Here is a 20,758-nt window from a genome sequence, read left to right on the forward strand (position 1 = left end):
ACTGGAGGTTTGCGTCGGATGGGTCGGCTACTTCTATCACTATAACTTTCGGTAAAGTCTGCCGGTTAGGGCCAGAACTTTCCGTTACTACTTCAACACCTAACTCCTGCGGGACGAAACACGACGAATCTTGCTCGTGCTGCCCATTAACATCAACTATTTCTGGTAAAGTCTGCCGGTTAGGGCCAGAACTTTCAATCACTTCACAAATACTATCTTCCTGTGGGACGAGACGCGGCAAATACTGCACGCGCTCCCCATAAACACTTCTCCCATACAGACCCCTATAATCTCTTAGTTCGTCGTATAAGCGACCGAACTGCCTTAACCAGACCTCATCCCTCTCTGCATCCCCTCGCTCGATGACGGACGTTTTATCCGACATCTGATCTTCTCTCAACAATTGCGAATCATTCTTAAACTCAATCTCCAGTTCCGCTGTGGGTATTACAGCTGGCACCTTATAATCGATTTCCGGAACACTACTTAAATTGTTCTCACTGACAGTGAATGTACCTTCTACTGCCGTGTATACAGCTGATCTACTACTTGTGGGCGCACTCCTTGCTCTTAACACTGGCACACTCTCCCGCCGTTGATTATTCCACACGGAATTTTCATACCGACGACACCTGGGTTTTCTCCTGCTATTGGGCCGCCAAAATTTCTCCACGCCCGGTCGGCCCCTCACCGGCGCGGCTAATGGTTTCCCTGTCTCGTCCCAGCAGATACGCTCCCCGGATGCTGCTGAGGCGGCTGATCACACCCTCTGGCGTTATTACTATTCTGTGAAGCCCGTATCACGTTAGTATGATACTGGTTTCCGTCATTCCTGTTATTATTTGCATTGTACCGATTGTTATTACGGTCCGAACCATTATTGTTATTGCTGCCATGGTTGCGGTATGCATTATTCCCGTGGTTATCGTTGTTGTGGTTGCTGTGGTACCCGTTGTTGTTACCACGGCCTCTGCCACTGTCGCGATTATTGCGCCAATTGTCCTCGTCCTCCACTCTTTCCAGGAAATCATTTATTGTCCTGTAATTGCTCCCTACGTAGCGTTTTGTATCATCTGGAAGCTTCATGTAGAGTTCCCAGACTATTTCGGATTCCGTGCGGCGATCACGCAAATAATCCAACTTGCGGATCCAGCCCTCACAAAACTCCTTCATCGAGCCGCGCGAATTCGCATCGAAAGGCCTCGATACGACAAATTCGCGCCAGACACTTTGCTGTTTTTTCTCTGACCAGTATTCAGCCAGAAACAAATTTTTAAACTCGTCAAAAGTCATGTTCGTAATGTTGAGGTTTAAGCCCCAACGCTTGGCATCACCAGCCAACACATCAATAACCGCATTAATTTTTCTCTCATTAGTCCATGATCTGGGTAAAACTCTTTCACAATTCTTAATGAAATCCGTCGCGTGTATACCGCCTTTTTTCAAGGGGTCGAACCGCTCCTCTTTCGTCAACAATTCCGAACTATGTGCATAGATTGGCACATAGCTCTGTTTTTCGTCAAGTTTCCTTTCTAATTCCGACACCCTCGTAATCACTTGGCAAGTGGTTGTCGCAAGCGTTTCCACTTCCCTCTTTTTCTCTTCGCAGGTATTAGCCTGCTTCGTCACTTTGGTATCTACTTCGGATACTAAAGCCTTTAAAGTTTCCACCTTCTTTTGATCCTCTTTTTTCACTAATTGAATTTGTTCCGTCACCTTATTCTCGATGATCGGAGCAACTGATTCTCCTACACTTTTCTCGATTCTGCTAATTTCAGAATTAAAACGAGTATTTATGCTCGCAATTTCCGCCTGAACGCCTATCATTTCCTGTTTAAGATTACCGATTTCGGTATTAATTACAACAATATCTTCTTTGATTTTATCAACTTTTGTGTTAACAACTCCAACATTGTTGTTAACAACGTTAATAGCTTTGTTCTGATTGTCTAGCATCCGCTCAAATTTTTCAGACTGAGCTTCTTGCTTGACCGATTGACTCTTGATTTCGTTAATCAAAACGTTCAATAAATCAGTTAAATTCCCGGAAACTACCGGTTTTACTTCCGTAGCGGCTTCCTCTTTAATTGTCCCCCCGTATTCGTCATCAAGGGATTCAGATTTGATTTTCACTTCTGATTCCGAAACATTTTCTAAAGTTTGGAATTCCATTTCTGCTCTTTGTTGCGTTTCGCCGGTCGCGTCTTTCATGCTAGCCGCCTGCCCCTGAACAATGGGTACCGCGGTGCGCGTTTCCCACTGTTCGACCGATTGTTCCGTATCCAAGTCTACCAAATTTTGGCAATTGTTGCCTTCACTCATTTTAATAATTTTCAATATAAATGCCAAATCTCAAATCTAATTAGGATTCCTCACACTAATATTCTCGCTGACGTATCGACCATTTCGTAACCAGTACTTTGTTACGAGATTTGCACAATGCAAAATTCGTGTCCAGAACAACCTCAAATTTGAAGATTGTCCTGTCACCAGGTCGCCACGTGTAACCTCCCCCTCACTTACCGACCTTAATGACAGTGAAAAATTAAACCGCGTGTACCTAATGGAAATTTGGGAAAAGCAATCGTCACCGAAGTTAATCTATCGGTAAAGAGGGAGGAAAGGGTTACATCTAAATGAAAGGAAAAATGCAAATGAAACTGGTGGAAATCAATTTTGAAAAAGGGGTAAAGTTAATAAAGAAAGTAAATGTGCGGCCGTTACGTTAACAATTAACTAGCGGTAATTAGATATTTGAGATTTGGGGGAAATCACGGTCGCCAGTCCTAAGGACAATTACTATAGTAACTGAAAAAGAAAGGTTATTACACATATAATTAGCACTAGAAGCGTGGCAACTGAAGGTTGACACGTGTAGTGTGAAAACTGAAAGTTTGTCAGAAGTAATAAATTTCGCTACACTCTGACTTAATTTAGCAAAAGAATTAATAAAACCGGAAAATCGAAAATTAATTTAGTGACTGAAGTTAATAGTGAGCTTTCTTTCTGAAGCACATCGAAATCCAGTAAAATACGGTTAGTCTTGGACTACCTCAACAATCATTTCAAAAGCAACTTGACTCTACGCAATTTAGAAACAAGATATTTAACTTTGAACTTGAATTAAATGATTCTGAACTATTAACAATAGTAAAATTTAGTACGTACCAAGCTGAGCCGCAGTCACAGGTAAGCTAAATTATGCTAACAAAACTCGCACTCTAAATTTGTGCTCGTGTAACCTAAATATTGTAGCCAGCTACTGAACTTTGAAATTAAAGCAGTGAAATCTAATCATATTATTTTAATGCTGGCGTTTGAATTTCAACGACACTCGGGTTCATTTCGGAAAAGGAAGGGACCCTGCTTGGCAATGCAATTGGGACAATGAGCAACAAAGGTTCATGCTAAGTTGCTGTAATTTTGCGAGGCAAATGGAACAATTTGAAAAGCTGAGGTCTGCCATACAGTTCTGAAACTTTACGTGCTTTTAGTCTTCCTTGTTGGTTGATTGAAGGTTTGAAGCCGTCGATCGAGGAGGTGGCGACAGTCACTCATTGTCGGCCGTCGCTGTTGCAGAAGCGGGATGTTGGCGCGCCTTCTTCTCGACACGGTCACCAGGCGAAACGGGCTCTTGATGTGCGCCAGCTAATGCTTCCCGTCCGCGACACCATGTCAGAAACTATCATCGCGAGTCGAGCGCAATTACATGCTGCCAAACCCCGAAAGCGCGGCAACTCGCGGGAGCGTCACACAACACACCTGCTCCACTCGTTACTCCCGCCAGACTCTCACTGTTCCGCCCGCGCTCCACGCGGCAGAGTTCACACTACCAAAGATCCTACAAACTTTGATTCTTCACACGACCTATCGATGTAATCGTTCGATAGCAGTTTTCCCTAGGCAAGACCCAGCGTAAAAATACAAATAATATTTACGAAACAAACCAATTATACATCGACATGAGTGCATAAATATATATATACAAACAGTAAAACAATTACAATATATAAAGAGACAGAAATGTCATATCTTGAGGTAACAAAACAAGGAAAAAAAATAATAGTACAATAGATGGAAATTGGAGTATATGCATTTCCGGCGTTACACACACCTTCTGACACAAACAGATTTGAGTCCGCTAGTAACTGAACAGAAATGCTAAATACTGGCAATTGCTCCTTTCAACTCGCAACTGCCATGAGCACTGCCAATATTAGCCTGCATCCTTGCAAATCAGCTCAAAAGCTGCTAGCTAGAACTGTGAAGCAATTAAATCCTTCGATAAAAGCAGAAACTTTACGATCATAGATCTGAATTGTCTTTTAACCAGGCCTCACCATCCTATACTTCCTATGTAAAAACAATGTACCAACTTTATGTTACAAAATATTAATTAAGAATGTATTTGTTATTAATGTTAATTCATAAAATTTCCATATGTAGGCAAATGATAACATTGTCCTTAGACAGTTGTGAAGTTATAACGAACAGATACTAAATGCACCTTGCACACAGTTATGACCTATCCCATCACCTGATGATCCTTGTTATTATAATTTACACTAAGCATAGTCTGTAACATGAGGTTCAGATAAGGTTATTAGGTATTGCTGCTACATCTATGACGTAGACACCGAATTACACTGAAGCGCCAAAGGAACTGGTATAGGCTTGCATATTCAAATACAGAGATATGTAAACAGGCAGAATACGGTGCTGTGGTTGGCGACACCTATATAAAACGACAAGTGTCTGGCACATTTGTTAGATTGGTTACTGCTGTTACAATGGCAGGTTATCAAGATTTAAGTGAGTTTGAATGTGGTGTTAAGGTCAGCACATGAGCAACAGGACACAGCATCTCCGAGGTAACTATGAGGTGGGGATTTTCCTGTATGACCATTTCACGAGTGTACCGTGAATATCAGGAATCTGGTAAAACTTCAAATCTGAGATTGCTGTGGCTGGAAAAAGATCCTGCAAGAACGAGACCGATAATGATTGAAGAGACTAGTTCAACATGATAGAAGTGCAACCCTTCCGCAAATTGCAGCAGACTTCAATGCTGGGCCATCAACAAATGTCAGTGTGCTAACCTTTCAATGAAATGTCATCAATAAGAGCTTTTAGAGCCACAGGCCCTTTCATGTACCCTTGATAACTGCATGACACAAAGCTTTATGCCTCGCCTTGACCCATCAACACTGACGTTGGACTGTTGATGACTGGATACAAATTGCATGGTTGGACAAGTCTTGTTTCAAATTGTATCAAGCAGATGGACATGTACGGGTATGGAGACAACATCATGAATCCATTGATCCTGCGTGTCAGCAGGAGACTGTCCAAGCTGATGGTGATACGGGACCCCTTATATGTCTGGATACAACTCTGACAGTTGACATGTACATAAGCATCCTGTTTGATCACCGGCATCAATTCATGTCCATTGTGCATTGTGACAGACTTGGGCAATTCCAGCAAGACAATGTGACACCCACACGTCCTGAATTGCTACAGAGTGCTCCAGGAACACTCAGAGTTTAAACACTTGGCTGGGCGCCAAATTTCACAGACACGAACATTATTGAGCATATATGGGATGCCTCGCAATGTGCTGTTCAGAAGAGATCTTCACCCCCTCATACCCTTCCAGATTACTGGACAGCCCTGCAGGATTCGTGGTGTCAGTTCCCTTCAGCATTACTTCAGACATTAGTCGAGTCTGTGCCACGTTGTGTTGGGGCACTTCTGAATGCTCGCCGGAGCTCTGCGTGATATTAGGCAGGTGTACCACTTTCTTTGTCACATCAGTGTATGATGATTAAATCGACACCCTAGCTGCAAACGAGTGTTTATTATACATCATTGGGGACTTGTTGAAGATGTGTGCCGCAACCGGGACTTGAACCTGGAATCTCTTGCTTAGATGGCAGACGCTTTATCCACTACCACCGAGGGCACAGAGGATAGTGCGCCTGCAGGAACTTAATCCCTTGCGCGCTCCCCGTGAGACCCACATTTCCAACATGTCCACACCACTACGTTCGTAGTGCGCTCGTAGATATGTGCCCATCACACTCATTACTCGTGATGGATTAATCTACCAAGTACTTACCAGATTTATCTACCAAGTACTTAGCAGATTTATCTACCAAGTACGTAGCAGATTTATCTACCAAGTACATAGCAGATTTATCTACCAAGTACTTAGCAGATTTATCTACCAAGTACTTAGCAGATTTATCTACCAAGTACTTAGCATATTTATCTACGAAGTACTTGGTAGATTAATCTGTCACAAGTAATGAGTGTGATGGGCAAACATCTCTTAGGCGCATTACAGATGTAGTGGTGTGGACATGTTGGGAATGTGGGTCTCACAGGAGCGTGCAAGGGATAAGTCCCTGCAGGCGCACTGTCCTCTGTGCCCTCGGTGGCTCAGGTGGATAGTGTCTGCCTTGTAAGCAGGAGATCCCGGGTTCGAGTCCCAGTCGGGCACACATTTTCAACATGTGCCCAATGATGTACTGTATTTACTCGAATCTAAGCCGCACTCGAATCCAAGCCGCACCTGAAAAATGAGACTCGAAATCAAGGAAAAAAATTTTTCCTGAATCTAAGCCGCACCTGAAATTTGAGACTCGAAATTCAAGGGGAGAGAAAAGTTTTAGGCCACACCTCCAAATCAAAACAAAGTTGGTCCATTGTAATATGAAACACAATTTAGGTCGAATGAATGATGATACAGCTACAGTAGTTTGGTTCGAGTCGTTAGCTTAGCAGTTAAGATTTACCAGGTAGCCATTGCTATGCATCAGGTGCTCCGTCCATATTTATATGGGTACCCTTCCTTTTTCATGTGCTTGCTCCTTCATATTCAACTTTTGCCAAGTGGACAAATGAATTTAAATTTGGTCGGAAGAGCTTAGATAATGATCCGCGCAGTGGTCGGCCAAGATGTGTCACTACCCCAGAAACCATTGCACACTTGCACAAAATGGTCGTGGAGGATTGCCAATTGAAAGTGTGTGAAATTTCTCAGGCTTGCCAGATGTCATCTGAAAGGGTATATCACATTTTAACTGAAGAATTAGAAATGAAAAAAAATTATCTGCAAGATGGGTGCTGTGACTCTTGATGCTGGATAAAAAGCGTGTGCCATCGCCATGGCAAAATTACCCGAACTAAGGTATGAATTGTAGCCACACCCGTCTTATTCACCTAATATGACTCCGTCAGACTTCCACCTCTTCCCAAAACTGAAAATTTTTCTTGGTGGATGAAGATTCACTTCAAATGAAGAATTGATAGCCAGAGTTGACAACTGTTTTGCAGCCCTAGAGGGAAACTCATTCTGTGGTTGATTTTGAAACACATTATTATGCTTCATAATGACAAAACCTTTTCTACAATGCTTTCTCTTGGGCATGTGATATATATTCTAATGTTGATTGGAATCGTATGGTATGGTAGTGAGCTGTGAGGCTCTTTGTGGTACATCCTCTTACAACATTCCTATAATTAAGTGAACCAACATTTATTTCTGTTTATATTGTAGTTGACATATATTATTACAGATATTGTAATGAAGGCATTTCTTCTTTATGGTGGGCTATATTTGTGTTAGTGTGGTTGAGCACTGTTGCATAAGTAATTTTTTGTGCAGCAGCAGCAGCAAGAAACAAATAACACCCTCTGTGAATCTGGAGAAGTGTAAGACTTGCCATCAGCTGTTAAGCAACCCTGACTTAAAGTTCTATGAAGGCCATCCTGAAGGAGCTGTGGAAGAATTTATTGCCCTGACAGATCCAAAGCTGTCGCTTTTCTCAGGACAAGAGGAGACAGTGCATGAACATGATGAGAGGCCTCAGAACAAGATCACACATTTTGCGTAAGTATAGCAGCTAGCAGCCATCTGCTGTGTTTTTGTTATGAATGCCTGACAGCACAATATTGTTTAATGTGATGGTTGATGAATTGTTTTGTTAAGGAAAGTAACAGTTTTTGATTTTTGCCATATTTTTAATAAGATGAATTGGAATTGATTTAAATTTTACAGACATTCCACCCACTTAGGAATATTTCTAAATATCTGTTACTTGTGAGAACTGTGCCACTGTTGTCTCACAGAACTTTAGGAGGACTGTTGGACCTAGATTCATAATCAGTTCTGAATTCAATGTTTCTGTGAAGCCTCTTTCTCATTAAGCTCAACCTTCCACTGTTACTCATTTATCCAAAAAAAAGTGATTAACAGAGATGTCTGATATTGACAGTGGATGTCCTACAGTATTGTCTGAGAGATTGAGCAGCTTTTCAAATATTTTTAAAATATCTGTTACAGTTTCATCACAAACAGTGATCATCTTCAGATTTAAAAATAAAATGAAATGAAACAAAAATAAATGACTGTTTCTATAAATGACTTAGATAGAAAACTGTTTAAAATTAAAGACATTAAAATTGTACTTGCATATTATGTAGATTGACATTGTTTAAAATATGAAATACGTAAAATACTACATGATTAATTATAAATAGTGAAAAGTCTCAATTCTTAAAAAAGGACAACACAGTCAAAGTTGTACAATAAAGATAACTGCACAAATGCACTTGTGAGCACATTCCGTGGCATTACACACTTATAAGTGTTATATGCTTATAATGATTGATGACATGGAATGTGCCCGCAAGCATACTTCTGTGATCTTACCTTTATTGTACAACTTTGACTATGTTCTTTCTCGAAGAATTATGTCTTTTCACCACTTGTGATTAATCAGATACTATTTTAAGTATTTTATATTTTAAACTATGTCGATGTATGTAATTTAAATTCGCAGGTACAGTTTTAACGTCTTTGATTTTAAATAGTTTTTCTATATATGTCATCTAAAGAAGTAGTTATTTATCTTTATTTCATTTTAGTTTTAGATCTGAAGACGATTACTGGTTTCAATTGTCAGCAATGATAAAGTGTGAATATGTGCAACTGAGACTGTAGTGATATATATTTTAAAAACATTGATAGATGTTGCTCAGAAGTGTGTTGGAGACATACTAATGTTTAACTTTGTGATATCAGAAACACGTTGAAGCAAACTATAATAGTTGACACTTAAATAAAAGACAAGTTCGTGTAATTGGTACCAGTGCTCAAGAAATCCTAATCCTAGCTGTCAGAAATACTAGGATAAGCTTTTTAATTGAATATTCTGTCACAAACTTTGGTCTACTCTGTTGCAGAGAAAGCTGTCAGTAAGTGAATTACACACAGTAAACAGATTTGAGTTATGGATGCGTCTATTCTCTATAATAGTATGAGTCTTGTTGGAATTTTCTCAGGAAAACTTATTGTCATTTCAGTAGCTGTCTTTTCAGTCTGTTTTGAAAGTCTACCAATTGATAGTTCATTGATAGGAAACCAGCTATGATAAAACATATGCCAACAACACCCAACACACCATCTTGTCTCTACTAAGATTTTAGAAACACACTTGACCTTGTAGAGAAAGGATTATATACATTGTGCTGAAAATTTGTGAGATTGAACCCAAGAGAATTATCAGGGTGTATATGACCCAGGACAACTGGGAAATCCGGGAAAAACCCGGGAATTTTTTCATCTGGGAGAAAACCGGGAAAAACCCGGGAATTTTTCATAATTCCGGGAATTTTTCATTGTTTTAGCTTTCAGTTAAATTTTTGTAATTTTGACTGGTAAGAATTGATTCTCTAGCAAATAATGTTACTGTATCCTGCTACTGGAGAATGGTACTGCAGCAATAAAATATAAAAGAGAGGAAAAAAGGAAATGCGCAATTTACAACAACAAAACACCATGCACACACAAGCATCTGTAAATAGCAAAAATATGTCAAAGGCCGTAGGGCAGAGACTATGTAATTCTTCTTAAGAATAAGCTGCTTGCTGTGAGCATGACATCACCACTGTTCACATTATGTTCATTTGACCATTTGCCAGCAGGCTGATGCGCATGCGTAGTTGACTCACGTATGAGCAGTACCTTCTCCCGCTTCCCACTACTTGGAGTGTGGCTGTTAGCTGTATGGGCAGTAGCAGCAAACAGCCAGATGCAAACGAGAAAATTTTTCCCGCGCGCCCTAGCTGCCAGATTCACGCATGCGCAGAGTTGTCTGAGTTGTGGTGGGGAGGGGGTTAGTCTCCATGTGACACGTGTTCGCGTTAAGTGATGTTTAGTGATTTCGCTGCTTATCTTGGTTTACAGCTCCCACGTCAAATGAAAACAAAATGGATTTCTATGGCTGGGAGCTATCAAGTGAATTAAAATAAATTCACATAATTAGGGAGGGCAACAATGTATTATTAATTTCAGTTTTCTGAGTTAATTTTATTTCCAAGTTACTAGCAGTCAGGCATTAATCGCCTTGCAGAACAGTGAAGTTATATTTGCAAGTTTGCTAAAGTAATTAGGCTTTATTTATCTTTCCGCTGAGGCAATCAATTTATTTGAAACAAAGTGGTTCATTCCACAGTATTGGCTAGTTCCAACTGTTCGCTGAATTTCAAGTGCACGTTATCATCTTCTGCCATGTGTGGCATTATACCATAATAAAGAACCAAAAATGAGATCGTAGAGTATCGGATGGGACCTACTTCATTGTAAATCTGGAAAAAACCAATGTGCACTTCAAGTTGAATTATGCATTTTAGTATGGTTTACGAAATTACGATGCCTTTGTGAGTATCCTCTGATGCCCTGTTTCTTTTATGGTGTAATGTAAGCTCTCTTAGTGCTTTATACATACGAAAAGCTGCGCACGCGCAATAATGCCTGTTTTCTGACGCTAACTGGCAGCTGGTAAATCGAATCTATTTCTAAGTCTCCGGATAGTATTGCGAATGGTGGTTCAAAATGCGTTACTTTCAAAGTAAATTTCTTTGTACGCAAGATGAATTATGTTACGTGGGAGAAAGTGGGATGAATTTCTAAATCGTAGAGCGTTTAAAACTGAACACTTTGAGGACCAGCCACTTACAAGAATTTCGATTCCAGACGTTTATGTCAAAATTTTAAATTTACTGGCACGTATGTGTGATGTGTCTTAAAGTATAACACACGCAAAAAAAATCAATATTACATGTGAAAGCTTAGCTTCTGTTGTATCTTGTTAATCGTAGGGACCAATATTATATGTGAAAGCTTAGCTTTTCTTGTAGCTATGCTATGTATATTAATGTAAACCTTTAACTTTTCCTCTTTGTGTGTTCGCGCTACGAAACCAGTGATCTTGCTATTGGCTGACTATAACACGTGTCCTATTCTCTGAATATCTGCTGTCATCGGCTGGCAAGATCACGTGGCATGAGATATGATTGGCTTACAAAAAGACATATCAACATCGGTTTCAAAGCTCCGGACACTAACGCACTGTGTTTGGTGCAATTCGAATTTATACTTTAGTAATATTAAAATATGCAGTGTATATGTTGCTGCAAATCAAAGGTCTTTCCAAAACTTCTCTCCATTTTTTCATTACAAGTCTTTCCAAAACTTCTCTTCCCTCTCTCTCTCTCTCTCTCTCTCTCTCTCTCTCTCTCTCTCTCTCTCTCTCTCTGAATGGATAAATACAGATTCTGTGTTTTTCAAGGGAATTTTATACTGCACTTTCTGCAAAAGAGGCAAGCTAAGGTAACAATGATGGCGCTGGGTAGTGATCACAGATCCTGCTCTCCAAAGCAGATCACAAGCGCTCAATAATATTGAGATCTGGTGGCTGTGATGGTTACAGGAGATGCGACAGCTCATCCATTTGCTAACAAAACGGGTCTTGTATGATGCGAGCTGTGAGAACAGCGGTCCTGTTGTCTTAATACAGGTAGCCAAAATGGTCATACATTCTTTGCAGGAACGTAACCATGCAGTGTAACTTCTGGCTCATGGAATACTATGATATGGCCACTCAAAATCAATGAAGCTCCGTCATGTTTCACTGTCGGGACATAAACTCGGTCAAAAGCTGCGAACTCTATAAAACGAGATTTGTCTGGCCAAATTACTTTCTCCATTGCTCCATAGTCCAGATTTTATGGCATTGACACCATGTTTTCCTGTTACAAGCATTTGCATCATTCAGGAGTAGTTTTGGAATTCTAACTCGCCCTGGAGGGAGTTACCTGCTTATGGATCGCCCTTTGTTGTTTTGATGCTGACAGGTTACATGAGTGTGACATTCAGCTCTGCAGTGACTTTACAGCTGTTGCCCTCATAAATTTTGTCACTATCTTATTAAATGACTGTCTGTCATGATCACAAAATGCATATTTTGGTCCATGTTCCTACTTAACTGATGATGTTTTTCCAATTTCCCTGTATGTGGTGTAAATCTTAGATATGGTTCCTCTTGAAACACCAAACACTTTTGGCTATCGTGGTTACAGAAGTACCCACTGTATGAGCTACAACAATTTGCCTATTTTTCAATTCAGTTAGCTCCACCATGAAGCACTCACAGCTACACACAGCACTGTTCTGACCACGACTGACACTTGCAATGTATTGAGGACATTGCACAGGTGCCATTCGTGGTCAAGTACAACACTGCAAGATGCAGGTGTGGCTAGAATCTGCATTTGTGTTCAGGCATGTATTTGTCATACTGTTTCCATGTTTTTGTCCAACCCCAGTATTCCAGCTTTTGGGCTTTTGGACAAAGTCATTTTTCAGAAATAGTGCGCACACACACACACACACACACACACACACACACACACACACACACACACACAAAAAACCAAAGCAACAACAACAACTACTACTACTACTAATAATGATTAAAGTCAAAGTGCATGAAGCAGTGCCCATGGCTATCAGACAACAGAGCAGCATGTTGTCGGTATGGACACTGGCAGTGGAAGTGCCGTTCAGCTTAATGGCTGTTAGTATTACTAATGGAGAATGTTGTATCCAATGTAAACACAATAAGCTGCAGGCAAATAAAATTCTATCATAGGATTAGAGGATGAGCACCTGCTTAGATTGGGGAAGAGTGGAAGAGGAAATCAGTTGGACACTTTCAAAGGAACCATCCCAACATTTACCTTATGTAATTTAGGGAAACTATGGAAAAAAGTAAATCAAGATGGCCAAATGAGGATTTGAACTGTCATACTCATGAACACAAGTCCAGTATCCAGTATCTAACACAGCACTGCTGACCTCAACAACATCTCTTGAAGGGAGTATCTTGGGGTCCCCTACAAAACCACATCATTAAGAGAGATGAGCAATCTGAAAAAGAATAACTTGATTTGAACCATGTAATTATTTTCTAAAACCTGCAATCAGACTATTTACGTATTGAGTATTTTGCTACTAAAGACACGTAGGGTAATGCTGCACATTTTGGCTATCTAGTGACTGCGAGCACAGCTGCACCATTTCGAAAAATGTACAGCTAATCATGAAAATGAGAGCTGATTTGTCAGTCCCGTACAAATAGTTATCTCAGTTGAGCAGTGGTAATTTTATGGCTAGACAAGAAGTGTGGATTAATGTTAGATCTTCCAAAGCAGGAAAAGATCTAGGTGAAAGCCTGATAGCTTCCGTCTAAGTATCTCAAATAATTTTAGTGTTTCAGAGAAGACTGGTAAAATCTTAGACAGCTCTCCCATTTCGGAATCAGTCTGTGGGTGTAGATTCTATAGTACGAGCTGAGGCTGGAAAGGAGAAGGTTAATAAGATATAGCTGATTGTGTTGGTGAGTAGAAGTCTTGGGAGAGCAGTATTTGAATCAGAACTCTTCAGACAATGACTACCATGTAATTAGTATTTTTATCCCCAGTGCCAGGCTCTTTAATGTGCCGTGTGATTTAGGCTTATAGGTAAAGGTTTGTGGTAATAATAGAGAATCCATACAGCAGTTTGGATTGAGACATCAATTATACAATTGAGAATGGTATCAGGCACAACTGTGATGATTACAAGATTGTCGCACAGTTAGAGTGGAATTATTAACGTTGTTTGAATTTTTTCATGCAAAATGTTGATGCAAAGTGTGGACAAGCAATAGAAATGGGCATTTATTTATTCGTAAGTGTGAGGGGTGATGCATCAGATATGGCATGTTTCTCATAACAGGCTGCTTCCGTGGGTAATTGTCAGAAGTATTCAGTCAGACCAACAGGAGTATGCATCTTACAACAGTGATTTTCTGTTGTTACACTAAGTCTTTTTTAGGCTAACTTTTTTTTTTTAGGAATGAAGTTGAAGACTAACTACAGATACAGTGTAAGAAACAGTGACAAGCAAAGCAGAATTATGCAGCTTGGACCTATCTGTGGATCTGAAGGAATGCCTGTTTAATATTTATTATTGATTTAAGCCCACTAAGGAGTACTTATGACTAGTTCTTCTTCAATGCTCTCTTCTGTTCCCAATATCTCTTGAGCCCTGCTGATAATTTCTCCTTCCTCTCCTGTGAAAGGGGCTTCTGACGTTTAGGGACTCTAGGTGGCGGGGTCCAAGACTCTACCATAGCACAGAATTTGGAACAATCTTCTACCTCAAGATCGGAGAGCCCAGCCGAATCCAAGTCTTTTAGTACTTCATTAAGCCACAGGCTTCCAGTCTTGGAGTTTTTAACCAATGAGAAGATCGTCTTGGTAAAACTATTGTTGTTCATTTGTTGTAGGTGCCCATAGAACTTGAGCCTCCTACGTCACATTATTAACGTTGTTTGAATTTTTTCATGCAAAATGTTGATGCAAAGTGTGGACAAGCAATAGAAATGGGCATTTATTTATTCGTAAGTGTGAGGGGTGATGCATCAGATATGGCATGTTTCTCATAACAGGCTGCTTCCGTGGGTAATTGTCAGAAGTATTCAGTCAGACCAACAGGAGTATGCATCTTACAACAGTGATTTTCTGTTGTTACACTAAGTCTTTTTTAGGCTAACTTTTTTTTTTTAGGAATGAAGTTGAAGACTAACTACAGATACAGTGTAAGAAACAGTGACAAGCAAAGCAGAATTATGCAGCTTGGACATATCTGTGGATCTGAAGGAATGCCTGTTTAATATTTATTATTGATTTAAGCCCACTAAGGAGTACTTATGACTAGTTCTTCTTCAATGCTCTCTTCTGTTCCCAATATCTCTTGAGCCCTGCTGATAATTTCTCCTTCCTCTCCTGTGAAAGGGGCTTCTGACGTTTAGGGACTCTAGGTGGCGGGGTCCAAGACTCTACCATAGCACAGAATTTGGAACAATCTTCTACCTCAAGATCGGAGAGCCCAGCCGAATCCAAGTCTTTTAGTACTTCATTAAGCCACAGGCTTCCAGTCTTGGAGTTTTTAACCAATGAGAAGATCGTCTTGGTAAAACTATTGTTGTTCATTTGTTGTAGGTGCCCATAGAACTTGAGCCTCCTATGTCACATACTGGTGTTGACTGATTCTAACTGTTGATACAGTTCAGAATTGGACTTCAATCAGTAGGTTCCATCTGGGAGCAATCTCGGGCCTGAAATTTTCTGAGAATATGCCTTTCGGCTTTCTCCAGGTCATCCATCGTTCCTTTTCTGTTCACCAAGAGGGTCTCTGCGGCATACAGAAACTGTGGCTTGATGGCAGTTCTGTAATGACAGACCTTAGCATTCTTCGAAATGCACTTATTGTTGTGCAGATTGTGGGACAGGTGGTATGCTGTGTTGAGTTTGTTACGCCTTTCTAAGATGGAGGTGCCATCTCTACCATTGGGGTGGACCCATTCACTTAATATCTTTTGTTCAGAATACATAATTTGTCGCAAATAAGAAAGAAAAAATTCTAATATCAATACATAAAACCAAAAGGGCAAGTGGAATATCAAAAATTGTTTCAGGCTCATCACAATATCATTTGGAAGTCACTGAAACTGAAGATATATGTGCACCATAGTTTTATAGAACAAGTAAGAGAAAAGGAGAGTGACAGTATGTTCAAAGAATGAATTTAAGTCCCAGAACCTGCATGGTATTTAATATTTCATTGAACAGCTTGCTGTATTTATCTGACTTTACTGTGGTCTTCTGTTTATTGATACCTTAACCACTTGTAAGTTGCTGTGAAATCCCATGCATGGACGTAAATTTTCTGCTGTTAATCAAAATACATAGAAGGGGAGCTGTGAAATTTATTGCAAGTTTCATTACATCCTAGTAATCCCATCAAAATGCTGCATCGTTTTATGTTTCCTATCCTACTTGGACTTCAGTAGAACTAAGTTTGAGATGACTTAAAGACAGTTCTGCGTAGTCGATAATGTGAGTTCAGATAGCGAAAAGGCGGTTGAAAGTGAAGTCTATAGAATACAGCAAAGATTGTTGCAAAATGTGATAAATCTGTCCAGAGAGAAATTGAAATTGAGAAATGTAAACATTCCAGGTTGAGTTCAAAACAGGTTGAGTTCAAAATAATCGTAAGATGCAGAGACAAAGAGAGACTGACACACCCACCTCACTTGCTGTCTGTGTCCTCCATGACACAGTGCTTCAGTCTGATGGGTGCAGAGCCCGAGAATCACTATTTTTTTGTGTGTGTGTGTGTGTGTGTGTGTGTGTGTGTGTGTGTGTGTGTGTGTGTGTGTGTGTGTGTGTACGCGCGCGTGGTCTGGGGAATCTGAATGAATCAAATAAAGTATAGTTTCTGAGGTTTGTTAATTTCATTCCATGTTTTAAAAAAATAAGATCCAGTATAAGCTTTTTGTTCCCGTATTTGCAAGCATCTTACAAAGAATTCTTAATTTGCAGTGTATATGACAAGGAAGGGCACTTATGTCCTTTTGATGGTGGAATTATTGAAAGAAATGGCCTCCTCTATTTCTCTGGGTACATGAAAGCAGTATATGAAGAAAACTCTGACCCAGAAGGTAAGTGACTCAAATAAAATAATTTTTTAACAAAGAACATTCATGAAGTGTCATATGAGTTTGCAAGAAGTTATTTAGGAAAACAGTAGTTACTGTAATTATTTTAAAGGTGACACAGCACTTCACAAAAGTTTTTTATTCATGGACGCTGTTCTTTTAAAATTATTAGACATATATTTTTTGTAATAAGAGTTGCAGGCAGTGAAAAAAATTTCAAGAGTTGTGTTTTTATCCCTCTGTAATAACACCTGATCCAGGTAGAACACATCACTATCTTAGTATTTTAACATTGGTGAAGCATTGCTCAGATGAGGAAAAATACTGCCAGGCAAATTACACTTCTCACAGAACACTTCATAGATAAATTTTAAAAGAAATAGAATAGAAACTAATATGTTCAGATAAGCCTCTTCGTGGACGATACAAAAGACTGTCCTCTGCAATAAATTGTTTTCTATTGCAGTTTATTTTCTGTATTCAAAAGCTGACTTATTTGACACCATTTTGAGCCACAATATCAGCAATGTAACTTGCAGATAGATTTGTGACTTCATGAAAACTTGAGAAATCTTAAAAACCAAACAATGCAGCACATGGCGTCACGACTTTGGTCTCACCTACATGAATCTTGTGAAACATGTTTGGGCAATTCTTGCTGGGCAAAATCCTTTTCCAAAACACTTACCATTTAAGGGAGGGAAACATTCACGTATGACGTAGATCATAGCTAGCTTTGTTAACAGTGTTACACAGAACGGTATTTCTGTGTGGAGTCCTCCACCTCTATACTGACGTTACTTGTGGTGCACGAAGCTGATACATTCATGTTGGAGTTGTTCAAAGCTAGAACATAAACGGTTTGCCCAGAACTGTATGTTTTGTGTTGTTGCAGGACAGCGGGTTGCTAGGTTTGTGAATTCTATATTGATTCTGGTCACAGCAAGAATAGATAGGAACAAATGTGTGGTTTTGGAGTAGCACATTATTCTGATATATTACATGTCTTCAGATTCACCATAACAAGAAAATATGATATATCCACTAATACAAAGCGTATGCAATCACAAATTTTGCTTGGTAACCAAACGAATGAATAAACAAAGCAAAGTAAAAAGCACCGACAAAATGAGATACAAATGTAGTGACTAGTATCTCTGCAGAAATGTTATCCATTGGAACAGCTTTTGCCTTTAACCTAAGGACCAGTTAAAGCTGCGGGAAGACGCTCTTGCAGTTCTGCCGCGTGAGGTAGGTGATGGCTATAAATGTTAAAGAACTCGCAGCAATCTTTATAGTTCTTTAGCAGTTTCCAGCTGTGGAATATTTAAAATAGCTTTAATTTTCTCTGGCAATGGCAATGATATGGCTGACGACATGAGGTGGCCCGAAAAGGTAATCTCTGCCTGGTCGAAATCACACTTTGAAGTGTTCAACACTACTCTGTATTTGTCAAGCTGCTTAAACACCTCAGTCGGGTGCTGTTTGTGTTCACTTGGTGTTGCTAGTTAAGATATATGAAGCAATACTGCAAGCCTAGTAAAACTGAATCTATAAATCTTTGCCATGTCTGGACAGCGTACCTCAATCTGAACGTCATAAACAGGTTTTCCTGAGTAGGTCAAATGATGTTATAATAGATTTTTTTTTAAATATCTCTTTCAGCTATACCTTTTTGCAATCTAGTACACTAAACACATTTCCCCCCACATAAAGCATAATCCCTCAATAGAAGTGCAGGGTAGCTATATGGTATTGTCCTAGCATTCAGGGCGTGGAGTCACGCACTGTTCTTCCTTGGTACTAAATGTAGAAGAGATGACCAGGTCCACTAGACAGGCGAATGATGCTTTCCTTCAACATGGTATTAAATTCTGCCTTGGCAACGGTGTATAGAATAATGGTGAGACATCTTGGCCTGCATGAAATCTGTGACTCTGCAGTAGTGTCGGTATAATGTACTGCGTTATGGTGTACCTGTTGTGGGGGGGCCCCAGGAAGTCTCATGATACCATGAAACTATAAGTTTAACATACCCATCGCCCTTTGACTGAATCAATTTGGTGTCGTGTACTGTCCTGCCATGATGGAATCCATCGGCAGTCAGTGATGTTATCTATTAGATGAGTGTTGGTGGCAGCAGACAACACGCTAAATAAATCAGCTCAGATTACGGGTTTGGTTACATCTGCCTTGGTGAAATTCCATGTCAAGGTGTTTTGTAGTCCAAACTCCAACTTGGTGTGCTGTTTTCCATACATCACTATGGTTGGATTACTGAAAGACAAAACAAGGTGGTGGCTGATTGGTTTTTATGTAACTGGGTTCACCAAAATTTGCATCCTGTTTTGTGGTCTGTAATAAAGAGGTGCATGAACAAACACTGGCTTTCTGGAGCGATTACTTCTGCCTGGTGTTGACAACTGAAGATGGCACACAGTGAGATACATTTATGTGCCTTGTCTGTAAACTTCTTGTGGTACCAATGCATATTCTGTCTGCACTGATAACCGGCTGCTGTGGAGTTCGCTGAGGAATGACTTTTTATCTTCACCCATTGCTTACTTAACGCATTGAACTCGTTCATGAGACTGTCATAAACCACCTGTTACCACTGAGATGCTACTACACACTGCTATAGTTTCGAGGCAGGAGGTTGGTACGCTCATGTCCTGAATACGCTCCAACAGTTCTGGTATGACATCAGGCGACATGTTTATTTGTAATGCTGTAACGGCCTTCGCCTTTGCTAGCAGGTGGCTGCTCCCCCATGTGTGCAGTAATGTATCAGGCACCATGCATGCATAAATATTGCTTCTTCAATGACAGCTGTACCAAGATTCTTTTCTGTCACCAATGCTTCCTGTGTGAGAACCTACCGCACTTGTTCCTTCTTCAAATTAACTCACCCTTTTGCTTTGTGCAGAAATCCGTCTCGGGAGGTGAAGTTATGTCTTGAATTTTGACTGTGTAGTGGTGGTCCAATTCACTAACCACCAGAGTGAATATAGTGGCATCAGTAGTCACTCCGGCTTAGAGGAAACTTGTCTCCGCCTGCATGACCTATAGTGCTTGGTTGTGTAGCCAAAACAGCCATAGCTGTGCTGCAAGTCTTGATATTACTGGTGTGGGCATTTAACAGCACTCCTGGCAGCCAGTTCGTGAACCCTGTTGATGTTTGCCAAATGATCAGATGACCATTTGACTTTGCAGTAGTTGTCACTTGTCATTTCAACTGAGTTTTGTTTATGCTATATTATCTGATCTACACTGTAGTTAAGTTTCAGAACATACCAGTTTGTCCATGCATCTCAGTTTCATTTTTACCTTTAGATCTCAATTACTGCAGCTAATGTCGGCACAGGAAGAAGTATGTATTTCAGTATTGATTGTGGCCAGTGGAATGGTTTCTACAGTTTAGTCTTTTTTCTTTCCTTCTTTATGTTTTTCTCATGACTCTACAATCGTGTGTGGGTATTAGTCTCTCTAACAAGTTTCCTCCATTTTGTCCTCTCCACTGTGGTTTTTTGTCAGCATCTAACAGAAACCTAACAAGTCGTGTTGCCACTTTGATGTTCATTATTAAGATCAGGCATTAACATTGTTGCCTCAGTAGGCCAGGCTTGAAAATGAACGTGCAGGATTTGAAACTAGTTGTCAAATATAAGTACTGCAACTGTTGACAGATTTGTTAATAAATTCAGTATGAACTTTAATAATGTTGCTGGTTATGTTTTACAAAATATTAGCTAAATTTTGGAGTGTACATTCAACAGGGTAATTCCTTGGAAATTTGAGTCCATATGAACTTAATAAGTTTGTAGACTCATGTATCATAACTTTGGACACAACATTTTAAATCC

General features: G+C 39.9%; 1 protein-coding gene across 3 annotated transcripts in view; it reads left to right on the plus strand.

Moving 5' to 3' along the window:
* The window catches only part of LOC124797996 (DNA (cytosine-5)-methyltransferase 1-like), a 245,355-nt gene that overhangs the window by 46,201 nt on the left and 178,396 nt on the right, over positions 1–20,758 (plus strand). The window contains exons 6-7 of one of the 3 annotated variants that reach the window (XM_047261181.1): positions 7,669–7,897; positions 16,780–16,898. In XM_047261181.1, coding sequence (XP_047117137.1) covers positions 7,669–7,897; positions 16,780–16,898 — 348 coding nt within the window. The remainder of the gene's footprint in view (positions 1–7,668; positions 7,898–16,779; positions 16,899–20,758) is intronic. The other 2 variants (XM_047261182.1, XM_047261183.1) reach the window with 2 other exon arrangements.

The sequence above is a fragment of the Schistocerca piceifrons genome, chromosome 5 (assembly GCF_021461385.2).
Source record: "Schistocerca piceifrons isolate TAMUIC-IGC-003096 chromosome 5, iqSchPice1.1, whole genome shotgun sequence".
Taxonomy (NCBI): domain Eukaryota; kingdom Metazoa; phylum Arthropoda; class Insecta; order Orthoptera; family Acrididae; genus Schistocerca; species Schistocerca piceifrons.